The sequence below is a fragment of the Phoenix dactylifera genome, chromosome 3 (genome assembly GCF_051530095.1).
Source record: "Phoenix dactylifera cultivar Ajwa chromosome 3, Ajwa_hap1_PhDact_Kaust_v1.1, whole genome shotgun sequence".
Taxonomy (NCBI): Eukaryota; Viridiplantae; Streptophyta; class Magnoliopsida; order Arecales; family Arecaceae; genus Phoenix; species Phoenix dactylifera.
The window spans coordinates 39293488-39320143 of record NC_143192.1 but is presented as its reverse complement, the minus strand read 5'-3'; the positions used below and the strand labels follow the sequence as shown (position 1 = coordinate 39320143).

The window sequence follows — 26656 nt, the reverse complement described above, 5'->3', positions numbered from 1 at the left end:
TTAATATATTACTTCTATTAGCCTTATTTTTCTAATCAAAATAAATATTAGTATTAAAAACATATTATAATATAAGTATAATTAAAAATATTAATCTACAACAATAATTAATATAAGTTTACTAATTTTATATAATTAATAAATATATTTTTATTAATATATTAATAATTAATATATTATAAATATATTATAATTTATTTTATATGATCAATAAAAATATTTATGGAATATATTAGGTGTAGTTTTGGTATTATATTGTCAGTATTTTTATATTTCTATGAAATACCAAATACATTACCAAAAAAATATATCAAATATAATAATTTTAGATTATTAAGAATCAGATTGTCTTGAAAAAAGAATCAGTGGTCTATGATCACCTCGGGGATCTCATTTAAGCCCACCTCGGTGGCCTTTTAAGCAAACCCTACCCACTTGTGTTTAAGGTTTGTTCAGGCTTCGTTTACAAGGCCCAAAGGGCCAACCCCTCCTCAGGTGGACACGTGCACCGACACGTGCCGAGTTCTGCTTGTCTATATAAAGCGCAGAGCGGTTGCGCTCGAGGGCCGAGAAGAGAGCGTCAGTAACAACCTCGGCAACAACGAGAACCAGAAAAGGGTTATTAGAAGGAAGCATCGCTAGGGCGGGAAGAAGAGTCGGAAATCGAATCGAGAAACCAGAATGGGTTTCCTCGAAGACTTCCAAGCCAGTAAGATCTCCATCTTCCTACTCTTGTTCCTTATGATCATCTCACTTCTTTCCCTTTCCCCCCCTCTTGTTGCCGTTGAAATCTCATCTAGGACTGAGAATTCGATCAGACTAGGTAGTTTTTCCCTGAAACTTTCCCACTGAGATCATAGGCGAAATGTGGTTTTTTCCTTTCATTCAAAGAATGCGTGGCTGTAATGGTCGTCAAGAAAACAATCGTTTGTTAGTCGAAATCTATGAGCGAAGAATTGCTGTTAGGGCTCAACAAGCTGCGGGATTGATGGTATTAGGACTGTCCCAGGCCCTTCGTTCTATGGCTATGCGTGAAAAAACAGGGATAGCGAGGAAGACGCCGTCGCAGCAAGAATTTCTTGATGCTTTTGCTGGTTCTTTTACATAATAAATCATGTTTGTTGGTGATTTGTCCATACTTCTCTTTCCTGGGGAATGGGACTGATGTCATGCCTTTGATGACCTCGAAAGAAATGCTTTGTTTCATGGGGAATGTATCCTGTCGATTGTGGTCTGTGACAAACCGTAACGTCAAGAAGGCTCGTAGAGATTGCTCTGCTTTAATTTTTCATCCTGTTTCTTTTTCTGGCGGTTCTGCTACTGGAATCCCGTACAAGTGTCATGGGAAATGCCAAGAATCTCTTCCCTCAAGTCGTTTATAGGTAACAAAGATGTATATGAATATCCTTTTGGTTGTCTGATTTAGGTAATATTTTGTTCAAATTGGAAAAAGAATGCATGTCCTGATGTTTTAAAAATTCTGGGATAGAAAGTGATGTCACCATTTGTTACTCCTTGTTCAGAGCTTGAGAGTCTACAATGTTTCTGTTAGCAATATATCATCTAAATAAACAAATAAATCTATAAATGCAATTAATAGAAACTTTTAAAAGGAATAATATATGTGTATATATATCATTCGGCATCCAAATAATTCTATTCTAGCACTAAATAAATCTATTCATTTAATAAATTTATATCATAGAATTTCAAATCCTACATATCTACTAATATTAAATTAAAAATAATGGTAAGTAGCCTGATTGAAGGCAGATCGAAGCGTGTAGGCGCTATCCCAAAGAACTATTTGTCCCCACGTATGGATCTCCCGACAATCCTCCTCTGAGATACGACGACCCTACAACTTCTTGTTTGGTACATCTTGGAAGAAGTCAAAATGAACCAGCGAAGAACGAAAGTAAAAGAATAAAATAAAATATAAAAGAGCAAGAATAAAAATCACAAGTGGCTAGGAGGAGGAAGAACTTTTTTCCAAAATTCTCCAATATTTTTCTCAAATTTTTCGTATCCAAAATAGGATGAAATAGGGGGTTTTATAGGGGTATTTGATCTGGGCATTTTGGTCATGTTGCGGACGCGTCCGTGGTAATTCCTCTGCCAGCGAAACATGGCGTTTCGCTGAATTCAAACTCACGCGGCCCAAATTCAAATGCGGAATTAAAAGGGAGTTGTTTCCGCAGATGCGACCAGCCCACCTTTAATTTCGAGTTTACAGCAGGCTCTGGCAACGTGCGCCAGTTTCTTCCAAAGAAAGAAAACACCCAACGGGCATTTCCAATTTTAAATGCACACGCGTTCCAATAAACTGCGTGCCATTAATTTTTCCCACAATCCCCCACAAAAATTAATTTTTAAATAATTTTAAAATCAAAACAAAATGTCGAATATCTTATATTATGTAATAAGTGTAGGTACCTTTCGGTTTGAACCTTCACTTAGTGACAATTGATTACATCTGTGGAGTCAAGGTGGTCTTAACCTTGAACCTTGGTCTATGGCTCAGATTAAATCAACAGCACACATAATATAGCTCGATCTGTGTTCTAAGCAGGTTGCGCTAATATGGCCATGCGCAGGTTTCTATCATGTACTTTTTAGAAAATTGCCATTTTTCTATAATCGCGGCTTCACGACTGCTCATATAGGTAAGTCATAATAAGTAAGCTAGCAAGGAAGCTCCTGCCTCTTGGATCTCGGACTCATTAAGAGTTATACAAACAAACTTATCCTACTGCTTGTTTCTGTGAGCACTAGCGCTATAGGGATGAGGAAAATATAAAATAGTGCTCCTCTTAGTCACACTCCAGTTTGTTTCTACCCATTGAACCTTTTAAGGTTGGGTTCTCACCGTGGTGATCTATCTTTATGGGCTAAGCCCCATTCCCCTCGACGACTCTAGAACTACTGTTCTAGGCAAACCTTTTGTAAGCTGATCAGCCAAATTGTTTTCTAATTTTACAAAATTTAAAGTAATAACGTTATTTTTCAATTTGTATCTTAATGATTTATGGCGCACTTTTAAGTGCCTGTTCATTTTTACATTGGCATTTTCTTGGTTGCACTTATTTATTGCAGATTTACAGTCACAATGTAAGGAGACAGGTGGTAAAGGTGACTAATCTACAGAAAGGTCTATTAGTAGATCTTTGAGCCATTCAGCCTCAGTGCTAGTGGTGTCTAAAGCTATCAGTTCAGACTCCATGGTATTTCTAGATATGAAGGTTTGTTTGGTGGATTTCCAAGACACAGCAGCACCTCCCCAAAGATCAGTATATCATTAACATAGAGGCACAAGATCACAAATTTATATCCAACTCTCTTATGATATACACATTCGTCTGTGCTATTGGTTTCAAATCCAAATGTTATTATTGTTTCATCAAATTTTAAGTGTCATTGCTTAGGTGCTTGTTTAAAACCATAGAGAAATCTAACTAGTCTGTAAACTTTATTTTCTTGCCCTGGGATTACAAATTTCTCTGGCTGGTCCATATAGATTTCTTCATTTAAATCTCCATTTAGAAAAGCTATCTTGACATCCATCTGATGAATTAGTAATCTATGGATGAATGCTAATGCTATAAGGATCCTAATAGTTGTAATCCTAGCTACAGGTGCATAGACATCAAAGAAATCTATCCCAGGTCTCTGAGTAAAACTCTTGGCAACTAATCTAGCTTTAAATTTATCTACAGAGCCATCAGGCCTAAGTTTCTTCTTAAAAATCCATTTGCACCCTATAGTTTTACAGCCAGGAGGAAGATCAGTCAATTTCCAAGTATGATTTTGGATAATTGACTGCATCTCGTTGTCTACAATTTTTCTCCAAAAAGGTGAATCTAAGGATTTCATTGCGTCCTCAAAAGTAGTTGGAGAGTCTTCTATAAGAAAGGTATAGAAATCATCTCCAAATATTTTCTCTATCCTGGATCTCTTACTCCTAGATTCTGCTTCCACTTCTATTTCACCTGTCCTTATTCTACTAGAGCTACTAGCTATATGACTATCTACTCTAATCCTAAGTGGAAAGGTGTCTTCAAAATATGTTGCATCTCTGGCTTTTATGATGGTGTTGTTACTAATATCATTTTCTTCTGAATTAATCACCAAAAATCTATTGGCATTAATATTGGCTGCATATCCTATGAATATCGCATCCACTGTTTAGGTCCTATTTTTTTTTTTTAAGATCAAGTATTTTCACTTTTGCTAGGCACCCCCACACTTTCAAATAGCTAAGATTAGGCTTTCTATGTTTCCAGACTTCATATGGGGTTAGATCATTATTTTTAGAGGGAATCCTATTGAGGATATAACAGGCTGAAACTAGAGCTTCCTTCCATAAATTCTCTGGTACTTCTGAGCTTATAAGCATGGAGTTAACTATATCCATTAAAGTCCTATTCTTCTTTTCTGCTACTCCATTTGATTGGGAAGAATAGGGTGCAGTCACTTCATGAATGATTCCATCATCTTCACAAAATTGAGTTGTATCATTAGATGTATATTCACCTCCCCGATCTGATCTAAGGATTTTAATTTTCTTTTTCTGTTGGTTCTCAGCTTCGATCAAAAATCTTAAATTTGATGAGCACCTCATCCTTAGTTTTAATTAGATAGATGTAACAAAATTTGGATAGATCATCTATGAAGGTCACAAAGTATCGGTTACCTTTTCTAAAAGTTCTACCCAAGTCACAAACAATACTATATATCAACTCTAATAGATCTAAATTCCTATTAACAGATTTAAAAGGTTTCCTAGGAAGTTTGGCTTCTACACAAATTTGACATTTCTCATGGTTCTTAAGATCACTTTTGGTATTAGATTTAGGTTCATAAGTTGCTTAATCGAATTATAATTTACATGACCTAATCTACGATGCCAAATAGAAGGAGGTTCTATATTCATAATCAAAGGATTTTTATTCATTGAAGGAGCTATTACATTCAACTTAAACAATCCTTCACTTAGGAATCCTTTTCTAATAAACATTACACCATGAGAATTACAACTTTATTGGACTCAAAAATAAGACGATAGCCTTGCTGGACAAGCAAGGAACCACTAATGAGGTTTCTCCTAACAACTGGAACATGTTGGACACCGTGCAGGGACAGAATTTTTTCAGAGGTAAGCTTTAAGTCCACACGTCTCACTCCTAGCACGCGTGTAATAACCCCAAATTTTTTTTTAATATATAAAGAAGGATAGAATAGTCCTTAAAATTGATATAAGGGGTAAAATTGGAAGGAATCAAAAGATAATAACATAATTGTATATGCAATGAAGTGGCAAGGGCAAAATAGGGATTTTAGTGTTTGATGTGACTTAAATAGAGGGTTTGGTTGGCTGAGGCGGTGGAATTAGAGGGAGAGAGTTAGAAAGAAAAGAAGAGAGGAGGTCTCAGGCGAAGGAAAGAAAAGAAAGAAGAAGAAGAAGGAGAAAGAAGAGAAGGGAAGGGGGAATCCCGGTTGTGCCCCGGCTGAAACGAAAAGGGAAGTGTCGGTCTCCTTTTCCTCGGTGCAAAGATCTCATTTTCAGAGAAAAAGTGGTGAGTACTCCATCCTTACCTAGTCTTCTAATGGATTTGAGACTATAAAGAGGTTAGATAGGGGTTTTAGAGGTGGTTAAAAGAGAAAGAATCGGATTTCGACAAGGTTTTTTCAAGACTGTGGAAAAACTGTGTCGAAGTCCCGACTTCGGTGAATTATTTCGGAGCTCAATCGGCCTTTGATGATGATGTATCTTACTATTTTGGAAACCCCTATGAGTGTAGAATGTTAGGTAAAAATTTCATAAAATTTGGAGTTTGGAAAGTGGATCAAAACCGGGATGAAGTAACCCGTTGTCAGTCTGGATTACTGTTCATTCGAGATGAAGAAGGTGAGAAAAATGATGGGAGTCGCCTCAAAAAATAATGCGAGTCGCCTCAAAACGCACCGGAGTCGACTCGAGCCTCAGCGGAGTCGACTCGGAGCAGATTGGGGTCGACTCGAGCCTCAGCGGAGTCGACTCGGGAAGTCGAAGATGGCTCGGGATGCAGGAAAACTTTAGAAAGAGAAAGAATTCAATTTTTTTTATCGCACCTTGCCCCAACAGCAATGGCCCAAGGTGTGAGTGAGATGCTCCTGCATCAAAATATACATAAATAGCAAGTTAATTAATAGAAAAAGAAAGATTTAGTGAGGGGGGGAGTTGAGTCAATTAAAGTTTTCTATGTTTATGATTGATACATAGATTATGAGTCCTTGATACAAGACTGAATGTATAATTAATGCATGTCACAGTTGGGCAAGAAGCTAGGGAACAAGAGGAAGAAGTTTCCTACCGCCTACTGTAGATCTTGGAGGTGTATCATGACCGTGTCGGATTGACAGGTGAGTGGGAGTCATGTACTTTGCACCATTGAGCATTCTTAATTCATTTTTATGAATGTCGCCAAGTGTGAATTGATTCCACTTGTGCATATTGATTGATATTGTAGTAGATTCCTCTATAATTTTGTTTCTCCGTGCTTGATTATTTTGTACATGCATTTGAGGAAACATTGAGAGGATTGCAAGGGGTAGAAGAGTAGTTAAATTGGTTCCGAATTGTGAAATGACTTCTTTTGTAAATTGATTTTATTTTTTCTATTTCAAAGACTTGTAGAGCCTTTTTAGTGATATATTGAGTTACATTACACTCCCTTGACCCTTCACTTCCAATCCTGATGTTAGTTTATGATTGGGTCGTGGTCGAGTGAGTGGTACTCTTGATTATACTCTTTTTTAGTAGAGTATTGGGAGGATGCATTATGGCATTTATGCATGGCTTGGCAGTATCTACAGAGCACCTATAGTCGATAGGGTTAGACATCGGCATGTGTGCACATAGTAGCCTTCTGGGTGGGCGGAGCCCAGTCTCTTTCTAGGGGGGACACAGCCCTAGGCGTAGGATCGGCCGGTCCTTCGACTTATATATCTGCTTGCCGCCGGGCATAGTAAGACCCCGCGAGGTGCAGTATGGCTTTTCGCAGATGTAGCATTCCCGCGAGGTGCCAATAGTATTCAGATATGAGGTGATTCTCACAGATTTCTATGGATTTCTGTTCTGAATACTGACCAACATTTACATTATTGATGTGGTGTCATATTCTATACATGCATATGATAGTAGAGAGTTGTGGTTCGCCTAGGGTGTAAGACCCACCTCCCGATAGTTGTTTATCGATGTCTCAGCATATTGACACCCGATTTGTATGTTCCAGCATTATGATCTGTTGAGCATATTCATGAGTAGCATATATGTTTACTTGATTATTCCATATGTGCTTCAGATGAGTTGATATTGATTATGGTGATATTGATGATTTACTCCATATTCTTTATGTTGAGTTCATGTTCATCTTGTTATTGATCACCATTCATATGCTCTTGAGTTTTCATCTCGAGCCATGATTATATTCTATCTCATATGCATTGTACTCTCCACTCCACTCACTGAGTATTTATATACTCACTCCCCAGTTGATATTTTTGTTGCAAACCAGCTGATATATAGAGAGGAGTAGGATTAGTGGTTGCCTGCTAGCTGTGCCACTCCATAGCATAGTATAGTGTAGAGTAAAGGTTTATATATTTTGATGTATTATAAACCCTCAGTGTGTATGGTGTACAGTTATAGGCATAGATCCTGTTGTGGATATGGGTTTGACCATGAATGAAATGGGAACCGGATTTTTTATGCAGATGGGGTGTGCCTGTGATAATGTATTGATTTATATTGTCCAGGTATGTGATTGCAACTCTGACAGGTAGATTGTGGTATGTATGGATATTTCCTTACGGATTAAAAATAGAACAAAGTGATCATTTTGTGCATATATCATGCCAAAATTTTCAGAAATTTATGATGATTGATAGGTAGTAGGGTTCTACGCGGTTGCTGGTGGCCTTATGCCTACCCGCACCCTAGGACCGTCGCAGCGGCCCGCCAGATCAGGGCGGAGGTCGTGACAACGCGCCTCCGAGCTGTTTGCCATGATCACAGCTCCTCCACTTGAGACTTGTTAAGAAGAAAACTAGGAGCGATCCAAACAAATATGAATATTAGCTCCGATATCAATCCACCAATCAAATGCTTGTAAAGTCATGTTAACTTTAGGAGTGAAGAAAACAGACCTGAAAGCTGTCTTAGAGAAGCCAGCGCCGGAAGTCACCATGTTGACTTGAGCACTGGTTGTGTGTGGACCCTTCTTCTTAGATTGAAGAGGTGCAGTCTTCTTATAAAAGCATTGGGGAGACAAATGGTTGGTCCGACCATACACAACAAAAACAGACACCACCATCCTCTTTTTTCTTCTTCTGCTCTTGGGATTGGATAGGTTTCTCATTATGGTGGTTAGGGTTTCTAGGGTTGTAAGGTTTCTTTTTGTAATGCTTATTTTTGAAGGGTCGGTTTTGATTTTTTCTAGGTGGAGCCTCTACATTATAAGCATTATTTTTGTGTCCAGTAGAGGTATTACTCCTAAACCTGTGTTACTATTCAATCCTAATAAAGTTTAAGACTTAGGTTAGGGTGAGACCTCCTTGGGTATGGCTCAAGATCTTAGCAAAATCAGACCAGGAAGCAGGTAGTTTATCTATCAGACAGGCTATCTGGAATGATTCATCCAAATTGGTTCTATTAGCCCTAAGCTGGTAGATCAGGGTTTCAAAATCATGGATTTGGTCATTCATAGGCTTTAAGTCCACCATCCTAAAATTATTGAAGTCAGAGGCCTTGAACATCTTTACCCCAGCATCATCAAGACCATATTTGCTATCTAGAGTGTCCCAGAGTTCTTTGGCACTCTTGACTGTGTAATAGATATCATACAGCCTCTCAGAAAGGGCACCTAGGATTCTATGGATGCAGTGATAGTTTATCTCATCAGGTGTCCTAAAAGGTGTGCTGATGGAGGCAGAAGGTTCAGTGTTGGAGGAGGTTGAGTTTTGGTGAGTAGCATATCATGAAGTAGTTAGGTTGGATCCGTTATCAACTTCAGTAATGCTTTCACCTATGGCTGAGATCAACCCTAATGTGGTGAGCCAGAACCGCATTTGGTTCTGCCACCTTCTAAAGTTATGGCCATCAAATTTTTTAGGTTTGGCACTAAGGTGGTCACTAGTGTTTGAGGCCATAGGATCAGGCTTACAGAATAGAGACAGAAACCTGAATGAAGGCAAAAAATCTATGTCAAAAGATTGCACTAATATTTATATTGAACTTTGGATGTCTAATTGATATATCCTAAAAACTAATGGCCAGATCAACTCCAGATCGGTCGTGGAGCACTAGGCTCACTTACGTACTAGCCTTTCTTAAGCACGTATGCTTTTTTGACAAGATTTTCTTTGACACTATTAGTTAGTGGATATAGTCACTAGAAATCACACAAATTTAATTTTTAGAAAAACCTAAATTCAAACTTAAATTTGTTATTATGGATTAACTAATTTTTGAATTTTCCGTTTGAATTTTCCGAATTAGTAACAATTGATTACTAAATTTAATTCTAGCAAAATAATTATTGTAATTGAAATCTAATTTGTCAATTCAATGAATTATATATATTAGAATTGATTTATTTTCTTATTAGAATAATTGATTACTAATTTAGTGCCAGCAAATCAATTATCGTAATTGAGATCTAAAATGTCAATTCAATGAATTATAAAAATTATTACCTTATTAGAATAATTGATTGAGATCTAATAAGTCAATTCAATGAATTAAATTATTATGTATTAAACAATTTTCGAATTTTTCGTTTGAATGGGATATAAAAATTACTTCTTGAGGAGTCCAAATGGAGGTATAATAAACCTCTTGGAGGTTAAGCAAATTATTATCTTTTTAAAATAATTGATTATTAATTTTTATGATGGCAAAACAATTATTTTAATTAAAATCTAATATGTCACAATTGTAATAAAGAATTTAATGAATTATATATTACTAACAAAAAATAAACAAATACTTTTTTGGATTGTTAGCAATATACTATCTAAATAAACAAATAAATCTATAAATGCAATTAATAGAAACTTTTAAAAGGATTAATATATATATATATCATTCGGCATCCAAATAATTCTATTTTAATGCAAAATAAATCTATTCTAGCACTAAATAAATCTATTCATTTAATAAATTTATATTATAGAATTTCAAATCCTACAGATCTACTAATATTAAATTAAAAATAAAGGTAGAAGAAAGTAGCCTGATTGAAGGTAGGTCGAAACGTGTAGACGTTGTCCCAAAGAACTATTTGCCCCCACGTACGGGTCTTCCGACAATCCTCCTCTGAGATACGACGACCCTACAACTTCTTCTTCGGTTTGTCTTGGAAGAAGTCAAAATGAACTCGATCGGACTTGCAAATCCAGCGAAGAACGAAAGTAAAAGAATAAAATAAAATATAAAAGAGCAATAATAAAAATCACAAGTGGCTAGGAGGAGGAAGAACTTTTCTCCAGAATTTCTCCAATATTTTTCTCTAATTTTTCGTATCCAAAATAGGATGAAATAGGGGGTTTTTATAGAGGTATTTGATCTAGGCATTTTGGTCATGTTGCGGATGCGTCCGCAGTTATTCCTCTGCCAGCGAAACATGGCGTTTCGCTGAATTCAAACGCACGCGGCCCGAATTCAAATGCGGAATTAAAAGGGAGCTGTTTCCGCGGACGCGGCCAGCCCACCTTTAATTCCAAGTTTACAGCAGGCTCTGGCAACGTGCGCCAGTTTCTTCTAAAGAAAAAAAACGCCCAACAGGCGTTTCCAATTTCAAATGCGCACGTGTTCCAATAAACCGCGTGCCATTAATTTTTCCCATAGTTTCTTTATCAGGGCAGAAAAGATATTATGGAGAATTACCAACATAACATCGTAGCATTTTTTTTTTTTTGATAAGGAAACATTTGGATCGTGGAACCTATTTCAAAGACATTTGGTACTATTATTATTATTATTATTGTTATTGATAAGGAAGCATTTTGGATCATTGAAGCTGTTTCAGCAACATTTGATACTATTAGTTATTTTCATCATCAGCAAGAAAAGGATATTGATAATTAGGTTAGCAAGATTACACAGACTAGGCCATGATATCAAGGCATTACCAATTGCTTCATGTACTCATGAATAACCATCAGCAAAAAAGAAAAAGGAAAACTTCCTTATCCAAACCTACCCCACCCCCACGATGGTCCATGGAGATCCTTCATACGAAAGTGTGTTTGTATGGGTATAATTTCAGTTGCTTACGGAAGCTGGTATCCAAACAACATTAATTGAACACAAGATCCTGAAGACATTGCATATCACTTTTAAAGGAGAAAAAATTCTCTATCGATAGGACTTACCCATCTTGCGGGAGGATCAGCTATCCACTCATATCCTTAAGTTTTGAACAAGATCTTGGTTTCCAATTCAGAATTATGTCCTAATAAATTTTAGAGAAGGCCTATAATTTTCACATAGCTTCATAAAAGCAGCAAAAACTGATTTGTTAGCTCTTTTTGTTCCCCTGGAAAGTCTTATCCATGAGAGATAGAGAAGGTAGGATTCTTCGAATTGTTGTGTTATTGAGCTTCTGAAGTGATGAAGTGAAGGAATTGGGTATTTAAGTAGGCTAGATTATTCCAATTATTAAGTCTATGGAAATTTAGTCCACGTGCTTCTTGCTCCCTCCGGAGTCTAATGGCAATTCTCAAACGGGAAAAAAAGACTAATTTTCTGGTTTCCTTTCACTTTCACATTCTAATGTTCTTGTTGTCTGATTGATCATGCGCATGTTTTTGGATGAGCAATCTGTGTAGATCTTGTCAAAATGAGCTGATGTTTAGCGAGGCATAATTTATTATAGAAATCCAATTCATGTTCCATCCCATCTCCCTTTGTATATTGGCATCTATCAAAGTTCAAATTAAGAAATTAGGGTGAACATATTATATCTTTCTTTAAAGTGAATAAAACACGGCAAAATTTAAGCTGCATCTGTTATTTTTTTTAATGTATAATTTAAAAATTTTCTGTTGCTTAAGGTTTTCAAATTTGTTTCAGGTATGGATCACAGTATTAGCTTTAGTAGGTATGGATGCCTTATGGTAAAGATTGATGTTCATAACAAAGGCCTTAGTTGAGGAATCAAACTGTCTATCAAATAAGATTCAAAGTCTTGCATTTTCTGATACAATCTAAAATTGATGAAGATTAGATCATTGCCCTTGTTGACTTCTAAACGAGCCACCTGCCTAGTGTAACAACTTGAATGAGATTTGGCTATACCCAGTGTTTGTTTAATGCGTGCCTCAAGGAGTTCCTCATGGGTACCTCCAAAGACTGCCTTCTAGAACTATGGTTAGAAAAGCATATGGTTTGTTTTTACTTTTTAGCTAAATGAACGGTTGAAAGAGTATTTGGCGATACCCTTGTTCTAACTTTCTGTAAACGAAATGTATTATTCTCTAATTTATTGTCTATTAGTATATCTGTGGTTTATCACATAGACACGTACAATGTTGTAAAAGATGACCACCTAGTTGGGCTGCCTAGTTGCCCTCTTAATGCTCTGCATCATGCTTGAGCATGAAGGAGTGAACCATCTTTATGAATTAGCACTGAATTTTCCTTCCTTCTCATTGACTTGGTACATTCTATATGATGTCTTGTATTTCACTTTTTGGATTATAATTTATTTTATATTTCTACTTATTTCTATCATTTCAATTTATTGTTTCTGGGTGCTTTTACCTCTTGGCACTAGCTTAGATGCCCACCTAGTCGTCAGGCAGCATCCCATAATCTTTCAAAACATTGTTTCCATAATTTAAATTCGTTCTTCCTACTTTCCCATTCCATTTTGTGTTTTTTCGTCTTTCTTTTCACACAATTCTTTTAGAGACCATCCACTTCTTGCAACATTATATCCTTCATGATCTGTGGTAGAGGTCGGTTAAGGGTTTAAATGGGCGAACAATTTTATATATTAGTTTGTGAATTGAAGCAGTAGAGCAAATTAGAAAACCAAATTGTAATATTATGCAACCTTTTGGTTCATGAGATCAAATACCCTTGTGGTTTGGAATTTTAGATTATATTAGAAAGTGAAAGTTATTTCAAGGCACAGAACTTAGTTTTCTTGGTATGTTCTTAGATAATTCTACTATATATTGAATATTATACTTGGTTATCAGAAAAAAAACGTACTTTTTGTTTACTGTAATTTGTCCTTCCTCCAGGTTTTGAATCCTTGCCAACACTGCTGGAACGTAATTATGGACTGATGCGAGAGCTAGATAAAAGCTTACAGGGTACGTGTTATGGCTGAATATTGTATCGGTATTTTAAGGTTCTTTGCAACAATTCTTATGCACGTCATTTACATGATTATTATCTCTATATTAGTGGATTGTTGATTTTTTGTAAACTGGGCCTACTGCATCAAATGTGTTAGATGGCTGAGAGTATATTTAAATCACTTTAGTTTTAGTATGATAATATAATGTTTGCTTTTTTTTTCTTGTTGAATTTTGATAGTATTATAGTACTTTAATTGTCGGTTTTCACGCATGCCCTTCTCCCATAGCTTGATTCTGATTGATATAGATTATAGACTTTTGGGTGATTTGTTATTTTTAAGAGGAGATTTGACATTTTCTGATTGGCTCCCGTGAAAAATCTGCCTTTAACATGTTAGAATTGGTCTATCAATCTAGTGAATCCAGAAAGGTTTACTATCATTACTTGCAGCTAGCAGGATAAATGTGTATTTCATTTGTTTCTATGATTGTGTGTAGATTTCATGTTATTTTAACATGAGTTCGGAATCATGCAAGCAGTCATGAAAGTCAAATCCTAGCAAGTAGTTCATGAAGCATGAGTATATGATCCATAAAATTAAAACATCTGTATAAACAAGTTGTTATTTTAGATAGCCTCTTCAACATCTTGGCCTTGTCGAAAGGATAGGATGATTAGTTCAGTCAGATAAGGCATAAGATTCAACTGTTGTGGTTTGTTCATGGTCCCGTTACACCTCTGTTTAGTCATGCCATTGTCGAGCAAGAATAATTGTATGTCATGATGGGCATGCTATTCTAATTAAATTAATCAACATAATCAAAGAGTTATCACTTGCTTAGAAGGTTAAGAAAGACATCATAACTCTCTAAAAGCATTTGGGATAACATTCAACATAGCCGAGTCATCTAAGTTCGGAGATATATATTGCCATTTCAAGAATTGGTGGCCATGTTCCATTTCTTACTTAATACACATATAAGTTAGAAGTACACATTATAATTGGTGAAACACGACAATTACAATTCAGGAACAACAAGAGAACCAGTTCAAAGTGTGGAAAATATTCTCATAATTAAAGCTGTTCCATATTGCTCGTTGTGCTTAAGCTGCTTTAGGGTTGAAATGGTATGTATGCTATGCTGTACTGAGGAGAAACTTGGCAGTCATGAATAGAGAAAGATACACAGGTTTGTTGAAAGATTCATAATTTGCATGCTTAGATGTGCTCCATTATTCAATTTTTTCTTAACCTAGATCGCTTTTAACTATTTTATGATATTGTATAGATATGTTTCAAACAAGATATTTTGGACTAATTTATAGAAAGCTAACATCATAATTTTCTTAGATATTCATGGTGAGTATTGCTTATCATGTGCAGTGCATAGTTATAATTTATAATTAATATATCATACAAAAAAAACTATATATATATATATATTAATGTTTATATATCAGTAAAATATAAGAGCTCAAAGTCGATGATGAAAGGAATATATTATTTGATAATATTGCAAAACGATTGTGTAATATTGACATTAGACTTTTATTTGATGTAGAATCATGATGTATGTCATTCCTTTGTTCAATTCAAGAATTATGCCTTCATATCGTACAAAGAAGTAAAATAAAGGGAAGCTCCTCAATAAAAACATAAAGCTATTCCAGATGGTTGTGTGTGGGTCTGAAAGGAGAATACAACCTCATCCTGTTATATCTTGGCCTAAATCTTGCATATAAAAGTGATATGCACCAAGGTTTTCAATCTTGATACCGGACATGATACCTGTAATTTACCAGATTGGGTTAGATCATTACAATACACGTCCATGCCGACCCATGGTACATTATTGGAGTTGAGATATCAGCTGTACCAGGTTTTGGTATTGGGTTAGTACAATATATGGTATTACTAGCCAGTATGCGTCAGTACTGCAAACATTGTTATGCAGTAACACAAGCCGCTCTACCACAATATGATCCCACGCAGGCAATAGAGGTATGCAACACCTATCATAGGATATAGCCTAGATCTATTCATATCTCTGATTAATTCAACATTTATGTATGATTTCGTACAATCATCTGGCCATTTACTTGCAATATGTGGTCGATTCTTATGTGTATCTAAAAGATGATTAAGAGTAGATTGAGTCAATCAATCATACTGATTGGACACATGAAGAAAAGTATTTAGAAATTCAGGCAGGACTTTATTTAAAGCAGCTAGTGTGTTGAAGTTTGTGTAGAACTATAGATTATGCTTGGTTTTCAGGTACATTGGTAGTATGGATAGGTAAGGAGGTAGCAGTGCCTGTATGTGTTTCAAGGATCATTTAAAGGTCTGTATTATGGTGGCAAATTAAAATATGCTGCACTCAAGTTCACTTACAAATATGGATATATGTTTGTCTGCATGTTCTTATGCTCATCTAAATGACGGGCTTGCCAAAAAAGAAGACATGCATGTTTTTTTGAGTATGGGGATGTATTTCTTGATAGGTGTTAATTACAGGTCCACTAGATGTTTCTGGCTGTTATTAAATGCATGAAAAGGGGGAACAAAGCTAACTATTACTTATTTTTTAGTTGAAATATCCATTGGCTGGTGAATTCACCAAAAATATAAGAAATGATTGTTCCAAACTTGGATGCTTTTGTATTTATTCTCTATTTTGAGGGGAATGTCATTCATTTTTCTGACTAAAGATATGGTTATATGACACTGATGAGCTGAATCTGCATATTGCATGTATTATAACTATTCTATTGTGGCTGACTGCTATAAGCAGGGAACTATTGGGTTGACTATTTGCTGGCAATATGAGTGCAGAAATAGCTATATCCCTGCTTCAGTCCTTCAAAATACTGATGGATTCTCTTAAACTTTCTATCTTGAGTCCTAAAAATCCTTTATTTAGTGTTGTAACTTGTAATGCGTGTGTCCCTTATGTTTTGTGAGTATCCAAGAAGGATTGATCCTCTGAAGCATGGCCATGCTTATGGGATACGGATACACTGATAAGGCAAAATTTGATAAAGTAAGATACTATATGTATGTATATGTGTGTGTGTGTGTGTGTGATATTTTATACATACATACATGGATTCATACAAACAAATACATATGTGTGTGTATAAAAAAAAATCCATCAATCATATGCTATGCCTAACAAAATAACATTGTCCATATTTTATATGGCAGCATTAACTTTTACATGCTCATCATTTAGTCATTATTCTAGGGACTGTAATCCATACTTCATATTTTAAATTTAATATCATAGACTACAAAATTAACCTTTTCCCTCATTTTGGAGGAATCGGGGAAGTATCTAAAGCATGGTATGCTGTACTGGTCCATATCAGTGCTTATTGGGTGTACCATACCTTATTGGTATCGAACTAGTACACCGTATGGGGGGCGTACCAAGTATCGGAACCTGAACCAACCCCATACCGGGCAATACTGACACTATATTAAGATGGTATTGGTATGGGGAATCGTACTGAGATTGCGAACCTTGATCTAAAGTATATCCAAAAAGTATCCAGAATATTTTTTAATTTTAAAAAATGGAATATCTAACATAAGTATCAGATACGTATCCGAGAAATATCCAAGTATTGGTATTTGATATGGATATGATACAAACACAGTAGGCGATTCGAAGTATCCATGCTTTGTAGGATTGAGCTAAAAGAGAAACATCTAACTTGTTGCCCATGGCCCATTTTCACAGGCAAAGTAGACCACCAGACACGTCTAGAGTAGATAGGAAAGGGATGATGTGGACAATTTGATGTTTGATGGTAATACCCCTTATGGACATTGAATGCCATGCTATTTGGATGCAATTAGGATTGCCTTACATCAATATGAATTAGGAAGATTCTGGCCGAGTATAATGACTTTTCCACTTCGACAAGGTGATAATGCATTATTTCTGGCTCTTCATTCTTAGGATATAAGAATAGGATAGTTATATAATTCCTTTTGACTTGTATTAACTAGAGTTTAAAGGATAAAAATACAAAAGCATTATGAAATTTATAGAGTAGCATTGAGTTGAGTATTTTTTGAGGATAAAATGACCAAGTAGTTTCAAAGAGCTTTTCATAAAACACAACTACTACATTCATGAGGGATTGTTAATTAACATGCCATTGTAATGAAATCTTCTAAAATTGAGTACATCAGAGAATTCCCTGATATTAGATTTCAGTAAGCATGCTAGGACCCTTGTTATTGATATGCCAAACTCTGAGAGGATCATGATTTCTTTATTGATTGGCTTTGTGCCTTTAGAGTGGAGAGGGGCTTCACCCAAAGCTGACATACCATGCAGATCCTTTACATAGCCAATAAGAAAGGGGGCAAAAGGGTTGAACAACCTCAAGGCAGTCTTCACACCAATGGATTAATTAGGAGATGAATGAGCGAAGCAAGTTGAACGTCTGATTAGAGACGGCATTAAGACCTGCAACCTGGTTCTGGTGCAATGTTAGACTCAGGCCTCGTACATTTAATTCAATATTGGATCAAGACAAATTTTAAAGGTACTATGATCTTCACATATCTTGCAGCCCTGTGGAAAAATGGCAAACAAATGAACCAGAAATGAAAAAATAAATAAATAAAAGAAGATATACTGGAATAAAATGAGGTTGAGAGGAGAAGGGAAAGAAAGAGGTGAGAATGAAGGATAAAGAGACCTTGAAGAAGGCAACAGTCTTTAGAGGCTCTGTTTGTTTGTTTATGTAACAATTGGGTAGAAGACACTCAATGCTCAAAAGATAAAATATCCTCATTGGAGCCAGCTGTTATAGCATGTATTCACGTAACAATATGTGGGGCCAATACTCACATCTTAAAGCCAATTAGATTTAAAGTCTCAATAAAATAACATATAAAATCAACTTATAAATCTCAAGAAGCATGCAGTCACTTCTATAATTTTAATTAATCAATGAATGCAAAATAACTGGAGAAATTAGAAATTCATGGACATTTATGAAATCAACAATGACATGGAATACAATAGATTCGATTGAAGGGCAGATGTTAATGAGATTCTAAATTGTTAATAATTTGCAACAGTTTATAGATTATTCGCATATCAAAAAATCATCTCTAGACATTTCCTATTTGGTGATGATAAACTCAACTCAACTAAGCCTTAATTTCAAACTTGTTGGGGTTGGCTACATGAATCTTTTCCCTCCACTCCGCTCGGTTTAGGGTCATACTTTCTAAAAAATGATGAGATATCTAATCCTTCCTTACTACTTCGTCCATATCTAGTGATTTGAATTTTGATGATAAACAGAAAAATAAATTCCTCAGAGTAATTTGAACTTCGAAGTTTTATATGACTTGCCAAGGCATATCTGCACACATGGAAAGGTGTTTTATGGTATTTTGTGGTTTACATATATGTGGGTGCTTACATTTCAGTCTGATATGGATGTGCTTCTGTTAACATCACATGTTTGAGTATGTGTACTTTGATGGCTGCAACTTTTAGCATTTTTTTAGCCGTTTAACGCATTGAGGTAGGGTAGCTCTTCAGTTCATCAATGTTTCTTGGAAATACATGCAGGAGTCCAGCAGCAGAATGAACAACGTTGTGAGCAAGAAATAGAGGATATTAAGCAGGGCATTGAGTCTGGTAACATTACTCGTAGTAGATCATCACTTATCAGATTTTCGGATGAGGCTCTTGATGAACAAAAGCATTGCATCAGGATTGCTGATGAAAAAGTGGCCTTGGCCACTCAGGCCTATGATATGGTATATAAGTACCCAATTTACTTTTTCACCATCTATAAATATCAAATTTTGTTGGATCACACTTGTAATCATCTTGTTTTCATTCTCAAAGTGGCAGCCTGCAATTAGGCAAACACGAATTTCTGATCCAACAGAAACTTCCTCTTGTGACAATTTTTATATTCATCCGATACTCATTTGATAATTGCATATTCACCAGATTTTCTACTTTTCTTGAAATCTACATGGTTAAACAGGATATTAATTTGCAGACCTCATCTACTGATTTCCAATTCATATATGGTTTGTTATTTTATTTTATTTTACAGCTGTTATTAGACATTATAAAAGGAAATAATGGTAGAATAAGTTGTATTTGCTCTGGTCTCACTGTAAAAAAGATTTTAACTGGTATGGAAATTTGAATTAAAAAAATGATTTGATAAACAGTGAAAAAATAATGGTCTTGCCAAGATATGAAACCACAGTTTGCAGAGAAAAATTTTGTTGTACTTCTTCCCAATGCTTTCTGCGGGTCTAAATAAGCAAACAAAAATTGCTGGGATCATTATATAGTTAGGAAGTTTTCTGAGGGGTTTTAAGTAGGTTGTCAAGTATTAATCTACACGAGGTCTCTCTTTTAGCAGATCTACTGGGATATTAGGAGCCATCCAGCTGCCTTGAGAGTTTTGTTTTTTACGTGTTGTTTTTGCTTTTTATACTATTAGTTATCCTTATATAGTTACATGTGCCGTCACGATAATGAACTCCTAATTAGTATAGATATTAAACTTTTATAGCTGTGGCATCTCGCTAAACAGCTAATACCTGCTAACAAATTTTGAGATTTTGGTGTGTTGGTCCCTTGGATGCTAGGGAGTAGGGATACTCATGACACTTAACAGCATCATATCATAATGTCATCATCGTTATGTGTCTATTTTTGCCACTTTTATATTATAATTATTAAGTCTAACATAATAATTAGAAAGCATTTTGTCAAATTTATGGACTCAAAAGAATGTATATATAGCTCATTATTCATATATGCATCCACCAATACACTTTTGTGTGCACGTATATAAGATGCAGACATGTCTGTGTGTCCAATTTTTAGAAGATTCCCATTTCAGATTCTTCTAGATACCTGGAGATGTCGCCTTGAACATGTCCATGTAATAATATTGCTTCTAAATTTATATATATAATGTCAACAAAACTTGAAAAGACCAATACTTGTCAGCAGTTAAGTCTGAGCTAATCAGTGAAGGCCTCCTATCCACCTCAAAAGCATACTTTAGCAATAAAAATAATGAAGCCCTGTATTTTTCTTATATTCTCCTTTTTGTTTTGCTGTCTGATCACCTTACATAGTCTAGACATCTAATACTTCGAAATATGGTGAACAGGATCCATTCTCTTCCTTTTAACACTAGCCAACTCTGGTTTACTTGCGTCTACAACTCCTTTATCACTGTACTTTACTTAAAATCAACATTTATTTTCTGTGTTCCATTGATTGTTTATCCTTGCATTTCATAATCATGAGCATTCCCTCTTCCCTTGAGCAAATTCCTTCGACTCCTGATGAGGGACTTCTGAAATTCTAGGGGAGTGCACACATTGATTTATTATCTATGTGCTTGGCCCAACTGTTGCTTTTCTTTCAAGTGATTCTTGCTAATCACCTGAAACCTGTTGGATTGTCAGGTTTCACATCTCTGGTGGCCTCAATCCAACTGTTTCTTATAATAATCCCTGAACGAGGGAACTATCAGTTGCCATTATTGATCATAAATTTGTGCTGTAGGTAGATGCACACATCCAACAACTTGATCAATACATGAGAAAGCTTGAAGAGCTCCGGCAAGGTACTTACAGAATTTCCTCTCTTCAGTGGCATTTATCTGATATGCTGTTGCAATCCTTCAAATGGTTCCAGCTTTCTAACTGATATTCTGCTTGTGTGTTTTTATGTTTGGCAAACAGAAAGGGAACTTGCAACTGGAGCAGGTGCTGGTGCATCAAATGCTGATGCTAGTACAAGATCTCGAAGGATTGCTGAAAGCAACCGAGGGGGGCGGAAGAAGTATGCTTCTTTCAGAATGATTTTTATCAAGCAATGACATTGAGGCAAGATTGACACTCCATTTCTTGGCTGCAGATCACAATTAGCAGTGGAGCCAGCAAGCATAGGCCTGGAATTGCCAGTGGACCCAAATGAACCCACGTACTGTTTCTGCAACCAAGTTAGCTACGGGGAGATGGTTGCTTGTGACAACCCTGATGTATGATTTGCTTGTCTTCCATTCTTTTCCCTCCTTTCATGAATTTTATCGTCCAAAAGTTGGTTTTAATTATTGTTTTACTTTCTTGTGGCAGTGCAAGATTGAGTGGTTTCATTTTGGATGCGTTGGTTTGAAAGAACAACCAAAAGGAACGTGGTACTGCTCCAATTGCGTTGGAATTCAGAAACGTCGAAAAGGTAAATGAAATGGTTACTTCTGCTGACAGTTTGGAGCTGGGTTTGCTGCCAGGGATGTAAATGAGTAGAGGACTTTCCGTGCTGGTGGTTGGGTCGGTCTCTGCATCCATACTCCCAACTGTGGTAATTTGTGGAGGACAACCTTTTTCAGTACTCAATGGCTGCTTGATTGTTGGGAAATTGCAGGCTGGATTGTTGCTCAAGAATTCAGGGTGGAAGCAGGCATTTTGGTCCAAATTGGAGCTTATTCCGCATTCACTAACATTTACTTTGGGTTTGAGCCATATGGCCACTCAAGCGTCGTTTGGTTAAAACAAAATATAAAATTGTGCAACTTTTATCAAGGAAATTAATATGGTTACCTGCAACTTTTGCACATATCCTACTAAAGCAAAATATATAATGGTGTTATATCTTGTACAATTATAAAATAAAAAATTCTGCAATATGAAACATCATTCATTTTATTCATTAAGGAAAATTATTAATAACTTGATAACACTAATGTCGTTGATTAACATGGCTCAATTATTAATTTGGCTATGTCAGATACCATTTTCAAGCATATAAACCTAGAGGCTCTAAGAAGAAACTGTAAAATCTTTATGACAGATCAGACATTATAATAACCAAGGATTTAATCACACCCCACTTCCAGTATCTTTTATCTGAGGTGCAACAAGCGGGTCGATCCACCAGGCTGCAGTTATTTGTACGCTAATTTCCCTTTGCAAACCATGGAACATGCATAGACCTTGTCGCCTCCCACTAGTCCCAATCTCGACTCGAACTCAGCCAATTGAGTGCCAATTGGCAGAAACCAGACAAAGTAGCGTAAGCTCATCATTTGGATATCTCGGCCCTATGCAGCATAGAACCGATATGGGATCATAACATATGCTCGCATGGGCTCTCGCGTATGTTGATGGGGTGCTGAAAGGCAAGGATTGTGACTTGGTCTAACTTGGGGTGTTGGAAAGCCGTTGATGACGTCTTGATTAGATTGCACATTAAGTCGAGCACATTTAGACCGGATCTGTTTGGGATATCGTGGGCATACATGATAGCTTGTAGGAGTTTTTGTATGAGATTTATGTTAGTTTCCATGCTCAATCTGCTTGAAATTTGGTTGACATTTCAAACTCAAGCTAATTCTTGTTAGGTAAGCCAACTATTTACATCACATCTATACCAATGGTTATGATATAAAGATAGACCAATAACAGTCCTTGAAAAGGCCATCTAGTATATATTACATAAAAATACATCTTTAGATGGGATATTTTTTATAGATCGAATAAGAGGTTCTGAAAGGATGTCAACTTTCAATCAAATACCAAGGTATAGATTGACAACATAATCAATGTGCTAAATCATTCGATTAGTCAACCAAGTTATACTCTGTCCGAGACAACCTGATAAAATACATAGTTACTAAGCCAATTACTACCAAAAAGATACTAACCTTAGACCAAGTATTATAAAAGCAATATGAAATACCAAGAATATGCGCCAATGCACCAAGGGTGCAAGCCGGTACACCAAAGATGTAGACCGATACACCAAGGATTCAAGGCAATATGCCTATCAACCTAAATCCAAGGAGGCAAGCCGAAAACTTAGATTTATACCCAGAAGGCAAGAGTTATCATTCTAGGATGAGGCCTTAATGAAGTAGAGTCTTAGAATAGTAGCTAGCCAACTATTACTACCACTCATGATGTGGAAGAAATAGTTATAGTCTCTACCATGGGTGGGAATAGTGATCCATGTGGTTCACAATAGAAAGGATAAGTATCCAAAAATGAATAGTGACACTCATCTCTCCGCTAACCATGACATAAGAAGAGACTAACACTATCCATCAACTATGGTAATAGTAGCTCATGTGGCACACCATAGCAAAGACAAGCATCTAAAATAAATAACGGTGCCCATCTTTCCACTACCATGGCGTGAGAAGAAAGGAAGCATTGTATACTTTAGCATGTAGTTCGTGTGGCATAAAACAACGAGGACAAGTGTCTAAAGTTAAGTATTAGCACCCATTCTACTAGTTAAGAATACTTATAAATACCAGGTTGTCGCCGGAAAGAAAGGACCTTATCCACAACAATGAAATTCATCTTCTATATTATCTTCTTTGTTATGATACTTTAGTTTTTAATGAAATTCTTTCTAGTTATGAAGAACTACCATTCACTCTCAATTCCTAATTTATGACTAGGATTTCAGGACAATTTTAAATTATTTAAATCTGATCTTGTGTGTTGGAGCCACATAAACCTTACATTAATCTCTAGAGATGACTATCAGTTCCAAGTGGCTACCAGGATTTCAAATATCTGCCGGTCAATGACTATGCTATTCTAGTTCTCTTTGCATTTATTTCCTACATAAGGCACCAAATTTGTGCACTCCATTGTATCCGGTTGCACAAGATTTGTACTTCTGTAGGTGCCCTGATTATGATATTTGTGGTCGTGTTTGGTGTCTTATGAGTGAATCACATTTTCGTTCTTATATTTTGCTTCTCTCCTCGTTCTTTGTTCCTCATATTATCTTGCATTTAGTTGTTACACCGATATCCTTCACTCTACCACTGAGATGGTAGCACAACTGGAACGAAACTTGGTTTCTACAGGAGTGGTATAAGTTTGAAACGCGCGGGCATCGATTAAATGCGGGGACTGGATACCCTGTGGGAGCACTTGTAGTCCTCCGGTACTGAGGTGGCCCCATGATATATATATATATATATATATATATATATATATATATATATATATATATATATATATATATATTCTTCACTCTACTAGCTTGTATTGTACAGCTAATGCTGACTTTTGTTTTTAGGGATAGGCTATTGTATATCTTGGTTTTGTGACTATTACTTATTTACTATTAATTCAGCTAAAAAGCTCCTTATTCTACCAAAAATATATTTATCTCTGGAGATGACGTTATCCACATCAAGTGGATAGGATGCCACGTGACACCACCTCAATGGAGGAAATGATCGCATTCCCCTGACGGTGGGTGGAGATAAGTACACCTACATTTTGAGGCCATTAGCTCGCCTCACTCCACCCCCTTGCGACTATCCTAACGTTACACAGCGGAGGAACCGTCGAGCTTCCAAAGTTGAGAGAGGAGGAGAAAGAGGAGCCCAGAAAAGAAGAGAGCTCTCTTATTTTATGGCAACCTCGAGCATGGCCTCAGCGGCCTCAAGCTTTGTGTTCACGTCCAACCTTTCCACCACCACAAACACTTCCTCACGTTCCAACTCCATCACCTTCTACAAGCCCAGCAGAAGATTTGCGATCCGAGCTGAAGAGGCATCGGCGCCGCCGCCGCCGCCGGCTCCCACAAAAGAGAATGGACCCAAGGAGGCTGCGAAGCCCCCTCCGCCACCACCAATTGGACCGAAGAGGGGCGCAAAGGTATGCACGGTCGTAGTATTATTTCCTGGGTGGCCATAATAATGTGTTAGAAGGCATCCAAGATGCACTGTTAGTAATCCGTTAAACTATAAATATTGATCTGATTTCTGTTTTGAATGTATTCATACTAGATTTGAATATATAACTATAAACATCGGTAGCATGACATCTTTTTTTGATGACCAATATTAATCCCATCCCATCAACTAAGGATATGGTTGTGCCTTGGTTTTCTATCCCGGCTTTAGTTTTATCCAAACTACCAACATACTCGTGTAATCTTTTTCCAGTTGAGATGTAAGAGTCTGGAAAATAAAGTATGCCGAATAATATTTAGAGAGGTTGCACTTCCCACCGAAAAGAAATCCAATTTTTTTTATTAGGCACAAGGTGGCCACTGTCCGCCTTCTTGACAGTAAGCAGTTAATTATAACAGTCAAATAAACAGCAATTTGTTGGCTTGTAAGGTTTTTCAATGGTTGAATACTGAAACCAATTTAGTTTTTGTCCACCATAAACAAATGAAACCATTCAAACTAGCTCAAATGATACTAAATGAGAAAACATGCACCCTATTGAAGCTATTTGGAAAGAAATTCAATGGAAAACAATAAATTTTGTCGTTAAATTATTTAAATTTTAATAATAATTTTAAATATTAAATATTAATAGAAATATTATTAATATAAATAAAAAATAAAAAATAAAAATACTAAAGACAGCTGATGCGCAACTCTATTAATCCTCAATCTAAGCAGCATGAGAGGTATTACCTTTGCAAAGTTTGCTGTAAATGAAAATTTACGTTAGATTTAGTTTATTCATTCTTCATCTGTTTCTCTGCTCAGGTGAAGATCCTCAGGAGGGAATCTTATTGGTACAACGGCATCGGATCGGTGGTGACTGTAGATCAGGTTCTCTGTCTCTCCCTCCTTAAATCAATTTTTACTTGCCTTCACTCGATCTCTAATGACAAATCCTATTAACTCAGGACCCAAGGACTCGCTATCCTGTTGTGGTTCGATTCAACAAAGTAAACTATGCAGGTGTCTCGACAAACAACTATGCATTGGATGAGATCCAGGAAGTGAAATGAGGTCGCCTGCTTCAGTTCTGCAACCAGTCAAGTACCCAAGTCTGAAACTTGTATAATACCAGTCATTGTGCACTTTTAACTACCAACATCTTTTAATTTCAAATTCCAAATGAATTAAGCGTCCTGGTGTATACATGATCCATCTTCACCACATTTTCCATTATATCACTGCTTGTCCTTCTATATTTTGTTATTTCATTAGTAACAGTAACTTTCGTGGCATGGACAAACTACCTTGTTTATGGTTTAGAGATTGGTTAAAAAGAAAATTATGCTACTTGAGGTGGTACATCCTCTTAAACAAAAGGAAAAGAAATGCAATCACAAATTTCTCTAAATCTTTTTATAACAACAAGAGTGAGAACTTGAGATCTCCACCCCTCCATGTAATGCTAAAGTTGAATTGGAATCAAATAGTACAAACTATTTAACAAATAAGAGAAGAACATTGAATAGAAATGCATGCAAGCATAAAATTACAATATTAGTTCCAATTCGA

The 26656-nt window shown here is 36.2% G+C and overlaps 2 protein-coding genes across 3 annotated transcripts; both read left to right on the top strand.

Annotated features, from left to right (window-relative positions):
• Positions 1-569: 569 nt before the first annotated feature.
• LOC103697035 (PHD finger protein ING1-like) lies at positions 570-21995 on the top strand. 2 transcript variants are annotated; one of them, XM_089929647.1, is made up of 8 exons: positions 570-709; positions 3097-3242; positions 13294-13365; positions 18961-19151; positions 20941-21001; positions 21120-21219; positions 21295-21418; positions 21513-21995. In XM_089929647.1, the coding sequence occupies exons 3-8, from the start codon at positions 13338-13340 to the stop codon at positions 21621-21623; spliced, it is 615 nt and encodes a 204-aa protein (XP_089785773.1). In that variant the 5' UTR covers positions 570-709; positions 3097-3242; positions 13294-13337; the 3' UTR covers positions 21624-21995. The 2 variants fall into 2 exon arrangements, with proteins under 2 accessions (XP_089785773.1, XP_008777019.1); XM_008778797.5 differs by lacking the exon at positions 3097-3242.
• A 2682-nt stretch (positions 21996-24677) lies between these two features.
• Positions 24678-26340, top strand: LOC103697036 (photosystem I reaction center subunit IV A, chloroplastic-like). The gene is made up of 3 exons (XM_008778800.6): positions 24678-25061; positions 25910-25975; positions 26053-26340. The coding sequence occupies exons 1-3, from the start codon at positions 24816-24818 to the stop codon at positions 26155-26157; spliced, it is 417 nt and encodes a 138-aa protein (XP_008777022.1). The 5' UTR covers positions 24678-24815; the 3' UTR covers positions 26158-26340.
• The last annotated feature ends 316 nt before the right edge of the window (positions 26341-26656 follow it).

Excerpts from the sequence above, each read along its gene's own strand:
- LOC103697035 (XM_008778797.5), top strand. The coding sequence starts at position 682 with ATGGGTTTCCTCGAAGACTTCCAAGCCA. Across the intron at positions 21,002-21,119 it reads GCTTGAAGAGCTCCGGCAAG|AAAGGGAACTTGCAACTGGA; the intron begins GTACTTACAGAA and ends TTTGGCAAACAG. Across the intron at positions 21,220-21,294 it reads AACCGAGGGGGGCGGAAGAA|ATCACAATTAGCAGTGGAGC; the intron begins GTATGCTTCTTT and ends TCTTGGCTGCAG.
- LOC103697036 (XM_008778800.6), top strand. The coding sequence starts at position 24,816 with ATGGCAACCTCGAGCATGGCCTCAGCGGCCTCAAGCTTTGTGTTCACG. Across the intron at positions 25,062-25,909 it reads GACCGAAGAGGGGCGCAAAG|GTGAAGATCCTCAGGAGGGA; the intron begins GTATGCACGGTC and ends TTCTCTGCTCAG. Across the intron at positions 25,976-26,052 it reads CGGTGGTGACTGTAGATCAG|GACCCAAGGACTCGCTATCC; the intron begins GTTCTCTGTCTC and ends CTATTAACTCAG.